This window comes from Macaca fascicularis, chromosome 4, assembly GCF_037993035.2.
Source record: "Macaca fascicularis isolate 582-1 chromosome 4, T2T-MFA8v1.1".
In the NCBI taxonomy this organism is placed as follows: Eukaryota; Metazoa; Chordata; class Mammalia; order Primates; family Cercopithecidae; genus Macaca; species Macaca fascicularis.
In genome coordinates this window covers 132,407,933-132,423,335 of record NC_088378.1, presented here as the reverse complement: position 1 = coordinate 132,423,335, position 15,403 = coordinate 132,407,933, and the positions used below count along the sequence as shown (strand labels likewise).

Here is a 15,403-nt window from a genome sequence, read left to right as displayed (position 1 = left end):
GACATGCGTTTGCCATGATCACTCCTGCCTCTCCCCTTGCTCCTCCAACTCCTTCCTGATTCTCAAACCTCTACTGCAATGTTCCTCCCGCATCCTTACCTCCCCACAGAGGCCTGCCTCTGCCTGTTCTCTTCGCCCCTTTTCATTCTTTTCTCTCTTCCAGACCATCCAATCCTCTTATCAGTCAGTCCTGAGTCCTCCTTATCCTCTGTGGATGCACCCAGGCTCCCCTGCTGCTCAGATACCAGAAGCCGACCCCTCTCTAACCTGCCCCCCACACAGCACGCACCAAGCTGGCCTGTCCACCTCATGTTTTATTGTAAAAATGTTAAAATAAATTACATTTGACAATATTGCCAGTATGTACATACAGTGTGTGCAATGCCAGGACAACCAGCAACAACATGAGTTCATTAAAACATTTCACAGAAAAATACGAGGCTGTTCCTTTTCAGGCCCCTGCCGGGCAGCAGCCTCTGCAAACGGCTAGAGAAGTGGGAGTGTGGGCACATGCCCATCACGGTCTTCACATGTTGGGGAGGTGGGCTCTGGCCTCACCGCCCCACCGTAGTGGGGCAGAGGGCAGAGAGTGAAGGCGGCTGGGCGGCTCTGATGACTTGCCTCCTGCCCGGCCTCCAGTCACCTGCAGTGGATGCCCCTTCCTGCCTTTGCTCACCTCAGTGTCCCTTCTCCACCTCTGCTTGGGGACATGGCCCTTGACATCATGGCCTTGGATGACGTCACCAAGAAAGGCCCAACTTGAGTTGCACGGCAGGAGGACAGACACTGGACCTCCCAATCCTGACGACCCTGCTCTTTAACCGCTGGCTCTGCAGCCAACAACAGATTCCAGGTATATAAAAACAGCAGTTTAAAAACATAAAACAAAAAATAACAAAAACATTCAGGACACAGTGGGCCAGCCCCAGGGGGAACATCATGGAGAAGCCAAGAACTCCAGTAGCAGCAAGTCCCGCCCACCCTCACCAGACAGTCCAACAGTTTTCACATTACCTTTTGCTCCCCAGCCCAAATCCTTTCCTTTCCTTAAACACACACACGGGTGCACAGGCGTGCGTGCGCACACACGCACCGCACACACACACATGCACATCAAACAGTAGCTAGAGAGAGGAGCTTGATTCACATATTTGACCATCGCCCATTTGTGGGCCAACAGCAATTTGGCCTCACCCTGCCTGGCCCAAGGGGGCTGGTGGGAGGGGGAAGTGGGCAGTGAGGTCCTTGTTCAGGGCACAGGGAAGGAGAAGACAGCAGGATGGGGAGTGCAGCTCCTCAGGCCAAGGGGCAGGGTGTGCAGTTCTCCGGCGGGCAGGAGGGGTCAGGGCAGAACCAGCCAGAGCTGAGCCTCACTCTTGCAGCTCCCTGACCACCAGCCCTAGCAGTCCCGGCTTCCAGTAACCCTGCCACTCTCCCTCCTACCACTCGGGGGCCCACAGAAAGCCTTGTGTCTGCCACTGCTTGACCTGAGACAGGGAACGCGGCTTTGGGCTGGGCCTGAGTAGACCAACAAGGAGGATGAGGACCCCAGGCCCCAGGCCCACATGGGACTTGTTTCCAGGTCCCGTGAGTCAGGACTGTTTGAGCCCCTGCCCGCATCTCCTCACTCCCACCTCCAGCAGCCTCCACCCCACTACAGTTTGTAGTAGGTGCCCCACCTGACCGGCAGGCCCACAGCTGGGATGGGGGTGCTCCTGCGGAGGTACAGAAAGCACGGAAACGCCTGACCCCACACACAGCGGTACCTCCCCAGACACTTCAGAGCTCCCGCTCCAAATGCCGAGCTCGGTAATGCCGGTAAACTTAAACAGCTGAGGCCCTGGGCCTCAGAGAACCGTGTGACACTCCAGCAAATGGTGGGGTGAAAACCATGCGGGCAAGGCCTCCTCAGGGTCAGTCCCGCCCACCTGTCCCACCAGCCTGCATGTCTTTGCATTGTGAGATACACCAGCCAAGCTCAGGACAGACGCCCCCACAGCCAGGGTGTGGATCAGCTGGGTAACAGAGGCCCTGTCCTGGGCATGCACCCAGCTGGGAATGATGGAAGGTTAGGAAGGCCCCTGGCCCCCACTCCCAGTTTCAAGGCTGCCCCCCAACCAGGGCCAGGGGTCCTGGCCATCTCGGGACACCCCAGGGTGAGGGGGGAAGAGGCCGTCAAAGGTGGGGTGGGGAGCCGGCCCCGCCTCACGTGCCCTTGGGGCTGTTAGCCTTATTGTACTCATTCATTAGCTGTTCGTAAGGCACGGAGAGCTCAGACTCAGTGCTGGTGAAGGTGGACTCGTCGGAGGAGGGGAACTCGCCCATGTTCAGGGGTGCCTTGGCTTCGGCCCCCTGCTGGGGGCTCTCCTCCCCTGCCAAGTTGTCCTCTAGCGAGGACTTAGAGGTCTCCTCGTCCGAGAGGCCAGCCTCCGCGTTCACGAAGGTGATGCTGGCGTCCTGGAAGATGAGTGGGTGGTAGTCCTGGGCGTCCCATGGCTCGCATTCCTCGCTGATGCGGTCCAGCTGGTTCATGAACACCTCGGGGGCAGGGGAGCTGTCTTCAGGGGCCCGTGCCACGGCCTCCTCATCTGGGGGCCTTGATACATGGCCTTTGCTCCTCAGTGTCTGTGACACCTCTTCCAAGGTGGGCACCCGGTTCTTGGAGTAGACCACCAGGGGCGCCAGGGAAGGGGGCAGTGCTGGGAGCCCACCGCCTTGAGGCCCCAGCCCTGGGCCGGGGCCCGTCTCCCCACCCCCGCTTGTCTTCATGGCCTTCTTCCCGATCTGCTTGATGAGGTCGTTGTAGGTCTCCTCCTTCTTGGAGAGAAAGCTGAAGATGTTGACGTCCTTGGAGGCTGCACTTCCCTTCACCTGCAAGGCCTTCCGGGAGTGTGGGGAGCTCTCAAAGGACTCCTTCCGTCGCCGCCGCCGCTTCTTAATGGCTTTATGGACTTCCACAAACATGCTCACCTTCCAGTTGACAAAAAGGGACAGCCAGGCCAGCCCCAAGTAGATCCAGAGCTCCACGAAGTAGCGGTACAGGGCGTGGTAGTTGGCGCTGGGGTTCACACCTGAGCAGATGGGCAGTCCAGAGGTCACAGAGTTAGCAGGGCCCGGGAAATGTGCAATGGCCAATGCTGTGTGATCTGAGCAGGAGTCAGGCCAGAGCACAGGATGGGGGTGCAGTGGGATAGAAAGGGGCCTGTTCTAGACCCTGGACTATCCCATCTTCCCGAAGGGCTTGGGCCCACTGTCATTCATGACCCCATCCCAGTATCCAGCCTGTCTCTGAGTCTCGGTTTCCTCAACTACAAAAAGTCAAGACAGGCCAGGCACGGTGGCTCACGTCTGCAATCCCAGCACTTTGGGAGGTCAAGGCAGGTGGATCACTTGAGGTCAGGAGTTCGAGACCAGCCTGACCAACATGGTGAAACCCCGTCTCCACTAACAATACAACAATTAGCCGGGTATGGTGGCAGGCACCTGTAATCCCAGCTACTCAGGAGGCTTGAACCTGGGAGGCGGAGGTTGCAGTGAGCCAAGATCACACCACTGCCACTCTAGCCTGGGCAGCAGACACAGACTCCGTCTCAAAAAAAAAAAAAAAAAAAAGTCAAGACAGTGACTCTTTGAAGGAAGCTAAAGGGGTTTTGGGGGACTGGCAATGTAACCAACACACAGGTCAAGAAATAGTTCATGAGTATTTATTTGCCTTTCTGTTGATTCTTCTACCATCCCCAGCTGTTCTGTGTATATGGTACAGTTCACTTAAAAACTGAAAAGATGGATATTACACAAGGGAGCCCCCAGCACCCTCCAAGCTGGGGCTAGACTCACACTGGTGGATTACAAACAAGGCTGGTGGTTAGGTCAGGATGACCCAGGAAGCACCTACCCTGGCAGGAAATACTTTGAACCATTGAACCATTTTTATTTTCCTTGAAGGTCTGGTCTGCCTTCCTGACTTCCTCCTTCTGGCTTCCTCAAATCAGCTCTCCCTTGACCTGGAGGAGGGCTCTGTCTGCTCCACATCCCCCTCCTGTTGCAGGGAGCCTTCCTGGATTACCCTCTACAGCTCTGAAGGTTCTTCTACACTCCAGGATTATTTGAAATGTCTTTTACGACTACATGTACAGGCATGTTGACCCATATTCCATTTGCCCCCTCGACTAGATACAAGAGCAACTTACAGAAGGGTCCTGGAGGAAGGGGGCTACCTCTTTCATCAGACTAGAGGTTCCTCTAGGTGCTGTCACCGGGTCAGTTCTCCTCCTCTGACCGGGCTCAGATAGCAGGTGCCCTGAGTGGTTCTGTTAATCCTGCTCAAGGCTCTCAATCACAAGCAGAGTTTCATGATGACAGTAATGGGGGCACACACTGATATAGCCAGGCCCTACCCTCAACACTCATGAATAGTTATTATTTTTACTAATTTTACAGATGAGAAAGCTGAGGCAGGGTTTGGTGTCTTGCTGGTGCTGAGAAAGTATGGCCAAATGTACATCTGTACTTCCCTAATACCAGAGGCATCTCCTTAGCCTGCTCTGGGCCTCAAGGGCTGGACAATGGCAGGGTTGTGCCTTGTCCAAATGTACTGCCCAGGATAGCAGGCCCAGACTTGCTAGGGTCAGGGGAGTGTTTGTGCCTCTCTTTCCTGTTCCTCCCCCAACTCAGCCAACTGCTCCCAGATGCCACATACATCAAGTACAAGGCTAGTGGTCTCCCACTGCCCTCTGGGCAAAAGGGAGGGGGTAGAGAACAGAGGCCTCTGGAGCAGAAGTTGAGGTCGCTGGGTCAACAGGGTCAAACAGGGTGTCAAGAAGATTAAGAACCAAGATGCTGTGCAGGCCACAAACACAAATTTGTGCATGGCTGGGGCCAGCTGGTGACAGGCCTTCAGACAAAGGGGCCAAAGAACCTCATCGCTTCCCTGGATTAAGCAGGGGAGGAGTAGGAGGGAGTGTCAGGGCTGGGGGCAGGGCAGCTGGGGAGAAGGCCTCCCTTGTCTTTAAGCTTGCTATAGCAGGAACAAAGCCCCAGGCCTCTGAGCCATGCCTCCAGGACAGCTCCCTCAGCTCTTGTGAAAGATGAAAGGCTGCTGAGGGCGTGGAGGGGGTGCTGGTGGGCTCAGGGGCTCCCTGGGTAACAGGTATCAACCATGCAGGCAGAAGGCCCTACTTGCAAGCCCTCCATGAAGCCAAGCTCAGGAGTCATGGGAGAACAGAGGGAGAGGAGATCAGAGACTGAGCAGAGAGGAAAGGAGGAGGAAAAAAGTCATGTCTGAGAAAGGGAACCAGAGAGAAAAGAGTCTTCTGCCATTACTCCGGGTCTTGGTTTCCTCTTGCAACTGGCAGAGTGGGTTGACAATCCCACTGGGTAAGAGAAGTGCCCAGAACATGGAACCCTACCACGGGCACCCCCAACATAGGTCTGCTGTGCTGAAATCAAAGAAGCAGAAAAAGAGGTGGGAGGCTGAGGCAGGGACTCACCGGCCACAAAGTCACCGAAGCCAATGGTGGAGATGGTGATGAAGGAGTAGTAGAGGCCCTCGATGTAGTTCCACCCCTCGGTCACCATGAACACGAAGGGTGGGATCACCAGGTGGACCAGGACGCCCCACACGATGAAGATGACTGTGCACGTGATCTGCGCCTTCCGCTGATGGGGAGCAGAAGGCCAAGTCAGACAACAGTGGAGACTTGGAAACCCAGCAAAGGCACCCGGAGGGCTAGGGAGTCAGCTAGAGGAGAGGCTAGCTGGGTACCCAGCCTGACCCAGGAGGGCAAGGAGCTGTGAAACTACCCTCTTGCCATCTGTCCTTACATCCCTGGTCCAATTCCTGGAGCCTTCCTGTCCTCCCCTCACCTGTCATGGTTCCCCCATCTCTGCCCAACACCCAGGGTAGGGGACATACCAGACTCACGCCTCTCCTGGTAAGGAACTGCCCTAGTCTCTTGGCGCGTCCCCCGAAGAACTTGCCCAGGGCACTGATCCACGTCAGGCAGAGCGGCACCCCGAAGAGACCATAGAAGACACAGAAGAGGCGACCAGCAGGGGTCTTGGGAGCCACATTGCCATATCCTGAGGAAGGAGAGAGTGAGGCCAAGAACAGGAGGGGTGGTTGAACCAGTGGGCCTTGCTTCCAACACACACACAGCCCATTCTCTAAGATAAACTGATACTGATCTATTATCAGTACTTAAGTAATGACATTTCCCTTGATCATACTCTGATCATGATCATTGATAAAGCAATTATGATGACATGAGCTGTATCTCCTCCATACAAGGAGCTCCCTGAAGGCAGGGACTAAGCCTGGTCAACAGGTCTTCCATTATTAGTCCATATGGTACCACTGTGCAAGTTACAAGACATGCTGTCTGTGTAGATTCCCCAGAAGCACTGTGGTAGATGGTCTCCAAAGATAGCCATCCTCAATTCCCTCCCTTCTTATGCAACTGCTCACACCAACGTGTTGTCTAATCCTCTTCCCTTGGAATCTGAGCTTTAGTGGCTTCACAACAGAAGCAGTCTAGGCAGCGGAAGTGACGCTGGACAGGTGAGGTCTAAGAAGCCTGCTGCTTTTCGCCTTGGTTCCCACATGCAGGTAGAAAACACATGCAGAGGCCTTGTGTTTTCATCCCCAGCTGAGCTCCCAGCCAACAGCCAGCATCAGCTGTCAAACCTGTGATGGGAGGAGCCATCTGGGCCATCAGATGAGTTTGGCTTTCAGAAGACTCCAGCCCAGCCATTGTTTGACTGCCACTGCATTGGGAGCCCAAGCAAGAACTGGCCAGCTGAGCCCAGTCAAGCTCACAGAATGGTGAAAGAGAAGAAGCTGCATTTTGAGCCAAACTTCTGGACTGGTTGGCTATGCAGCCTGAGAACTGAAACAGACACCCAGCTTAGTAAGTAGTCATGATCTGGGTTTCTGCAATGAGCAATCTGGTTAATCTCTTGCATGGCTCTGGCCATGAGGCTGTGTCGCTGTTTCTGCTCAAAGAGCCCAGGTCGAGACTCATGGAAACGTTCGCAGGCATGATCAGCGCAAGGACTTACTAAATCCCTAAGAAAGTATCAAAAGAATAGCCTGCAACTGGCCTGATTATAGCCCCAATAGGGCTGAGTGACCAGAGTTGGGTTTCTAGAAAGGTTCTGAGGAGCTAGGACATGGATGTATGTGTCCTACAGGTCCCAGAAGACTTACCAATGGTGGTGATGACAGTCGCTGCAAAAATCATTGCATTGGGCCAGTTCCAGTTGTTGAAGGTCTGGTTCCCTGTGATGGCCACACCCTGTCCTGCAGCATCAGATACCACCTAAAATGAGAAACAGTAAAGGTCAGAGCTGAAGCCACACTTAACAGATGCTGACTGACAGAACTGCACTAAACTCCTTGTAAGCATTCTCATTTAATCATCACAATAAGAAGGTGGCAGTGTCTCCATGTTACAGATGAAACATTGTATAGAGAATCAGAGAGGTTACCTGATTTGCCCAAGGTAAAGATATGAACCCAGGCAATCTGGCTCCAGAGTTCATTCTTTCACTGAGTCAATGATTCTCCAACTTACTAGCATGCACCAGGATCACCTGGAAATCTTGTTCAACAGACTGCTGGCCCCTACTACCCCGAGTTTCTTATTTAGGAGGTCAAGAAGGAACACTTCTAAACACGTTCCCAGGTGATGCTATGGACAGGGACCACACTTTGAGAACCACTGCACTAGATTATTCTGCCTCCCAAAAAAAGCATATGTGAGGCAGACACACACAAGGAGGTCCCCTGTACCCCACCCAGCCCTCCATGGAGGGTGTTCTATCTGCAGAGACCAGGTCCTTGTTTGGGGTTGGCTGGGGAGGGGCCTCCCATATACCCTTCAGCCCACTGTAGGATACCTGCTGAGGTCAGCTCAGTGCCCTGTTGACTTGTCCTCAGAGGGCATGCAAATCAGCAGGTCCTCCTTTCCGCCAGCCTAGGACTCTACCCTCTTCCCTACCGGCTCTCACTTCCCTCCCTTCCCTGTAGCCCTTTCTCTCTCTACCCTGGACTGAGCAACTCTCTGGGAAGGGACAGATCAGAAGGTGAGTACATTTCAGGGTGACTCATAATTGTGCTATCAATCCCCAAAGAGCTTCCAGTAACTGTGGATAGCAAGTGAGAGGCCACCTGGGGATGGGATATCCCCCTGGAGACTGCAGGGGGCGGTGGGGCAGAGGTGTGGGGAACTTATCTACTCCTGCAATACTGACAGCGGCAAACCTGTTTCCATCTGACGAGGCCCTAACTCTGCCATCACCACTGGCCTCAACCTATCTATGGGGCTTTATCAGCTGGCAGGGCCTGGACTCCAGAAGCCACCTAAGAAGAGGCTCTAAATCTGGGGCTCCGTGGGGCTCAGGCCCCCCCACGGAAGGGCTGAAGATGGGTAGGCCATCCAGACCAGAAGCTAGGCATTCAGCCAAATTCCCTATAAAAACCAAGGACTGAGAAAGAAGAGACAGAAGAGTGAGGGATAGAAACAGAGGGAGACAGAAAAACCTTGTTTCTAACCTACCCAGGGCATGATTGAGGTTTGGTGGGGAAAAAGGGTATGGGTGGGTTGTTCTGAAGGAATGTGCAATTTGCAGAGCAGCAGCTGGCCTGTGTAAGTGGATCTGCACACTCTGCAAAGAATGTTCCATGACGGCATGTCTGTCTGTCAGACCATCAAACTACACTGCTCACTGCCCTGCCTCCTCTGGCATTTCATAGCATCTCCAAGGCTGGGAAGGCTGTGCAGCATCAAAGTGGAAAGTGGGGACCATCGCATCCAACTCTGGCCAAGGCAGCCCCTACCCTCAGAGAGCTCTCTGTCTAGCTGGCCAGACCATTTCAATGTGAAATGGCTAAAGGACATTCAGATACTAACAGGCCAAAAGCAGAGCTAAAACAAATACTAAGGACCATCCAATGGGTTTCCGAAAACATCAAATCTGTTTGGAGCAAGAGAATGAGGAAGTACCAGGGTCATGTTAATGTTAAACAGATGGCAGAGAAAGCGGAACCACTCAGCTCTCCTTTGGCATCTACCTTTGTTATCTCAGATATCGATCTTCAGCGGGACTGGCCTACAAGAAAAGAGTATATAAGAACGTACAAGAACATCTTGAAATGATAATTGAATCACTGACCAAAGGTGAGTCTGCAGCACCACCTCTGGTCATCCCCCATGGGATCATGGGGAACAGGAAAGATGTTAGAAGACAAGCTGTTCCCATTTTTCACAAAAAGGAAAAAGGTGGATTCTAGAAATTCAGAAAACAAACCTGAACTCTTGCAAACCTCAAAATGGGGAGAGGAGAATGTCTGGAACATGCAGAAGAGGAAGTGGTGGGCACTAGAAACTAGCACAGATTCGCCCAGAACAAGTCATGCTCAGCTAAGTGCATCTCCTTTTCAAAGGGGTTGCAAAGCCTTGAAGTTCTGTGGAATGGAATTCATCTAGATATCAGCAAGGCGGCTAACAGATGGGCTTAAAGAAACTCATGTGGACAAGACACAGCAATGTCAGTGGAGCCAGGATTAATTGGGTCCAGTCAAAGGCAGACAAACAACCCCGGGAGGTATTGATCATTATCAACCCAGACTGTCTCCACCATCATGCTTAAGGCCTGGCTTTCTTCAATATTTTAAACCACAGCACAATGAGGACAGAGATGGCTTACCAATCCAATGTGCCGTGGATGCAAAATTGGGGATAAGGATGGGATGGGAAGATAGCTAACACACAGCAATGGCAGTATCAAGATTCAAAATCATCTGGCTGGATATAGGGGCCAAAATCAACAACATACAAGTATCTGCTTAAATGTTTAAGTCTTACACTTTGGATTGGAAAAGACTGGTAAAGGATTGAAGGGAAAAGTCCCTGGATATTAGCTGACCATGAATCAACAAACACTAGGATGGCTGTCACAAGAAAAGTAAATGTAATCTCAGGCTATGTCAACTCCAGGTCTATCCACGGCTGGGAGGTAACAAGCCCACTGGTTCCTTGCAGGGTCAGGCCACATATGGGAAACCTTGTTTCATTCTGGGTGTCAGACTTCACATGATATGCTATCCAACAGGCCAAAAGTCAAAGGGGAGATGGGGTGGCTGTTTTGGATAATGAGTCTACAAAGGGCTACTCCTTGTAGTAATCAATTTCTGATAATGCAAAGTATTTAGACCGGGGTAGCCAGCATCCATCAAGGGTGTTGTGGAAGGTATGTCTGGAACAGGGGTTCTCCACTGGGGTGGTAGTGCCTTTTGGAAGTGTCTGGAAATGCTTTCTAAGGAGGAATGTTGCATGTGCCAGGCACTGTTCTAGGCAGTGAGGATACTGCAGTGAATGGACAGAATATCAGACCTCCTCATATGTTTATTCTAATGGGTGATGGGAGATGCTCTGGCTCTACCCAAGTGCTAGTGGAGAGAAGCGGTACTAGGGCTGCTGTATGTCAGACACCCCTCGCCGGGGCTTTTACACATGTTACCTAACTGGCTCTTCCTGTCATTCTGCCAGGCATCACTTGGCAGAAGAGGAAAGCCGGGCTCAGGGAGCTGAGGTCTGGATGTGAATCTGGGGTGCCAGCTCCCTATTCCCACCATGTGTATCTGTGGATACCTCAGTGATCATGGTTGGGATTATGCAGGAAGAGGGGGGGCTTTAATTGGTCTTCCAGAACAGAAAAGCTGACCCAGGACTGAGGCCATCACTGGGTTAGGGGGAGGGACGTAGGAGAGCCAGGTAAACACCCTGTCAGACAAGGCGTCCCGTCCTCGGGGTTAGGGAAACAGCTTTCGCGGGAGGAGGTGGCCCCTGTTCACTGGCTGGATTCTTTAACTTGGCTCCCAAATTCACACGAGACAATATTTTCATTTTCCATACAAGCCTGGAGAGTGACGGGAAAAGGGGAGCCTGCACACAGCCCAGGCCCAGCTTTGTTTGGGAACGGAGTAGAGTTCCCTGCCTCCGTCACCGTCATCATAAAGCAGCTGTGATTTACGGAGGGCTTCCTATGTGTCAAGAGTTGGGCTCAGCATTTTATGTGCCTTTAGCTCATTTAGTGAGGACAGAATCCTGCTGGGAAGATACTATAATTTTTTCCACTTTGCAACTGAGGATTTGAGGCTTAGAGGGGTTAAGAAAGTGCTAAAAACAATGAAGCCAGGACTAGAACCCAGGCCCATCTGGGTCCTAACTGCTGTTCTCCTATCTCCTGTCCCCATCAAGGCCACAGGAAAAAGGCCTGTGCATACTTCCACCCCCTTCCCACCAGCTGAAAAAACAGTCCCCTAAAACCAGTTCAGCCACTCTGACCAGCCCTCATTCTGTTGCTCCAGCGAGGAAACAGCCAAGTGTGCCCTTGCCCAGAGCTTCAGACGGCCAGCTGCCCCAACCCTACCTTCCCAGACACTCGCTGTGCTGACTGAGTAATCTGGATTCCTAGACATCCCCTCATCTCCCAAGGATCTGAGGCTTCCCTGGGCAGTGGTGGGCCTTCCCCTTCCTGGAGAGAGGGATCTAGACTGGGACTCTGGGACATGCTGCCCACCTTCAGACATGGGCAGGTAGGGCAAGGTGGGGGCTTCCCCTTTACGGGGTGGGGTAAGGGAAACCAAAGTCCAGATGTTAGCCTGTTGGGATCACAGCTATCTGGAACCCATAGAGCTACTCCGGGCCCTGCCTCCAGCTCTGCAGCCGCCATCGCTTTAGGATCACAGGATTCTTTCTTGCTCTGCAGGATGCAGCCTTAACAATCTTCCTCAATTCCAGCCTCTGCTAGACTCCTGGACTGTCAGTGGTTCATGGGCCAACCCTCCTTTACCATTCCCAGCTGCATCAATTCTTTTTTCTTTTTCCTTCTTTTTTTCCTTTTTTGCGATGGAGTCTCGCTCTGTCGCCCAGGCTGGAGAGCAGTGGTACAATCTCAGCTCACTGCAACCTCGGCCTCCTGGGTTCAAGCGATTCTCCTGCCTCAGCATCCCGAGTAGCTGGGATTAGAGGCACATGCCACCACGTCCAGCTAATTTTGTATTTTTAGTAGAGATGGGGTTTCTCCATGTTGGTCAGGCTGGTCTCAAACTCCTGACCTCAGGTGATCCAACAGCCTCGGCCTCCCAAAGTGCTGGGATTACAGGCATGAACCACCGCGCCCGGCCATCAATTCTTAATTCACTGTGTCAAAGCTCACTTGCCCCTCTGGAGGGACAGTAAAATCAGGCCCTGGAAAGGAAAATAGAGCTGATCTCCTTATGTACACGGTGCTTGGCAGTACAGAAAGAAACCTATCATTCCTCTCACCTCCCCTCCCAGCCACCTTGTAAGGGATGTGGGCATGGCTTATTCATTCTTATTTCATAAATAATACATTGATATTTAAGCACTTATGAAGACAGGCACCTAAATCTAAGCACTTCACTTATCCCACAAAATGTCAATACCCTCTAAAGTAGATACTATTTCTACCCCCATCTTACAGACGAGGAAACAGAAGCATTTGCCCAAGGTCACAGAGCTAGTTAGTCGTGGAGCTGGGATGAGGTCCCAGATGGCTCCTGACCTCTGCACGATCTAGAGATGGGGGAAAAGGCACGCAGGTGGGCTTCTAGGTACAAGTGAAATGGCCTACCAGGCAATATCCACGGACATGCAGAGACTCCCCTAGAGTGTCAGCTTCATGGGGACAGGGCCTTTTATTTGTTTTGTGTTCCACTGATGTATTCCCCAAACTCAGAACACTGCCTAGCACACAGTAGCTATTCAACAAATATTTCTTGAATGAGTGAATGAATACATTTAAATAAATAAGGGTATATTCCCTGGCCTCAACTCACTTGTCCTCTAGTGCCCCTCCAGCCCCAACCACTTCCAGCATCATTCTGCAGTTGGCTTTTAACTAAATTCATCAGTTAAACAAGGTGGAGGCCTGAAGAACAAGAGGGCAGGAAAAAGAGACACAGACCCCAGCAGCGGCGGGGCTCACAGGGCTGCTGAAACCACCAGCATCCAGCTGGTCTTGGGTTGAAGAGGAGGGGGCCACCAGGCTGAGAGGAGAGGGCAGGGGGCCAGGAGCTGGGGAGGGGGCAAGGTGAGGGAGGCAGACAAGAGCCCAGAGGAGAGAGTTCAACACGGGAGAGTAATCAGCAGTGGAGGGGGAGGGGGAGAGGTCCCTCAGGTGGCTGGGACTGTCCTTCCTGCAGGGAGGACACTCCCTCGGAAAACTCCCTCGGGAAACTCCACGAGGGCAGTGGATGTACCGAGAGCAGGCAAAGGAACGGAAGAGTCAGTAGAAATTGCACATCTACTTCCAGCTAAAACCTGCCAGATGGGAGCAGGTTTTCAGCAGAAACCTCTGGGCTTCTGACTTTCACAGGCCTGGGAGCCCTGTCCTCACTAGGAGGAACAAAGAAAACAAGGCCGGTGACCCTGCCCGCATTGTTCTCAGGCTGACCACTTTGCTTACTGAATCCCGAAGCCCCTCCTCTCTGAGGACACTCAATCAATCCCACTGGCAGCAGGGCCGCTGCAGCTCAGGCTGAGCTCTATCCAGGAAGCCACAGGGCCATCTTTCAAATGCAGACCTGTGCTCATGGAAAAGGTGGAACCAACCTGGATTTGAATCAGAGGGGTCTCTCGATGGCTGGCAACAAACCTCTGGGTAAATAACTTAGCTTCTCAGCCTTACTTCCTCTGTCTGCAAAATAACACCTACTCTGCACATATGAAAAGCACCTAGGACACAGTAAGCGCTGGATAAATGTATCTGCAGTCAATATTGTGATTCACATGTGTGTCCGTCAGGAACAAGACCCTGCAGAGATCTGAGACCCAGGAGCAAAGCTGCTCACCCCCAAAGCTGAAGCAGAGGGGCTGGCGCGTCCCGGACAAGCGGTAGAGAAGGACTAGGGGTTTCAAGTCTTGTGCCTGGAAGACAGGAAAGGGTGAGAACACTGTCCCTAACCTTCTTCACAACTGCCACCTCTTCCCATTTCCCCATTTTAACAGAGAAAACTGTCGATTTTCAGCCTGATCCTCCTCAGGCCACATGGAGGAAGGGACTGTGGCTCCAGAGATATTCCCTGGCCACCTGATGGCTGGGAGTCAGGGGCGGAGGGAAACGGGCAAGCCCAAGATGCCCCACCCCATCCCTCAGAAGCCCCATCTCTCCTGGCCTCTGCCCCCCAGAGGCTCACAGTCACCCTGGTCAGTTTCCCGTACCACCAAGCAAGTTGGGCAGGACTGCTGAGGGAAAGAAATGCCACCATTGGTCCCATCCTGTCTTCACCGCTTCCCCGCCATCACCCTGGCAGCCGCCGGGTACCTCCCCAGGTGAGGCTGAGGCCAGGACGTGTTAGATGGCAGCCTCTCTGAACTCTAGTCCAGCTCGCTCCCAGCCCCCACCCAGTGTGACCATGAAGCAAGACATGGGCAGTGGCTCGCAGTACAGGCTGCTCAGCGGATCCCCTTGGAGGTTAAATAAATGCTATGCCTGGTCCCTGGCCACAGATATTCTGTTGACCTGGCACGGCTTTTAAAAAGCTCCAGAAGTTGATTCTAATATGCAGGCGCTGCCCTAGTGGAAGCTGACAGGGGGAGGGAGGTTCAGGCCTTCTCCATCTTCCTGTCTAAAATGGAGTATGCAGGGCAGAGAGAAGGAATTCTTGGTATTTTCCTCACTGCCTCTCGCCCCGGGTCAGGTGACCAGGGTGTGGCTCAGAGGGCAGCTGTAGTTTACAAGCAAGACATTGGCAAGGGCCCAGTGGTGCCACCCTGATACCTGCACCAGCAGCCAGTCCAGCTCGCCTGAGCTTTGTCTCTCCCAGGGAAGGAGGAGATACTGGTCCAAAGGCAGCAGGGCCGCACCCATCTCCTCCAAGACCAGAGCTGGGCTGTTGCAGAGCGGACTTTGTTAACTTGTGGTTGCTTATCTGTTTTCTCAGATTTGCTCTGATATCTGTCTGGAGTATTGATCACATTTGAGAAGAAGGCAGGCAGGCCAAATCAATGGCTGGCGGCTTTGGTGTGCTAGGACGTCAGCACAGGGCCTAAAGACCCAGGCTTGGCTCAGCTCTGCCAGTACCGTCTTGAGATCCTCCAAGAATCTTTGATTGCTTTGCCTGCCCACTTCTCCGTAAAATGAGGAGGTTGGACTATGACTACTGGAGTCCCCCTGCCTGGGCAGGTGATACCTCGCCTACCTCCTCCCTCCACAGTACATTCAAGAAAGTGCATTTCTATCCTCAGGATTTAGCTCATCGGTCACCATACTACTTTTTTAAGCTGGACTGCAAACTGAGATCATCTGAGAGAGCTTGGAAAAATACTCCTGCCCGGGTCCTGCCCCTAGAGATGTTGAAAGAAATAGTCTGGGG

At 52.8% G+C, this 15,403-nt stretch overlaps 1 protein-coding gene across 1 annotated transcript in view; it reads right to left on the bottom strand.

Moving 5' to 3' along the window:
* Positions 1-294: 294 nt before the first annotated feature.
* The window catches only part of KCNK5 (potassium two pore domain channel subfamily K member 5), a 40,464-nt gene continuing 25,355 nt past the window's right edge, over positions 295-15,403 (bottom strand). Inside the window, exons 2-5 of the mRNA XM_005553108.5 lie at positions 7,208-7,319; positions 5,915-6,081; positions 5,490-5,658; positions 295-3,071 (exon numbers count right to left, since the gene is read on the bottom strand). Of these exons, the coding sequence (XP_005553165.1) occupies positions 2,206-3,071; positions 5,490-5,658; positions 5,915-6,081; positions 7,208-7,319 (1,314 nt within the window). The 3' untranslated portion in view covers positions 295-2,205. The remainder of the gene's footprint in view (positions 3,072-5,489; positions 5,659-5,914; positions 6,082-7,207; positions 7,320-15,403) is intronic.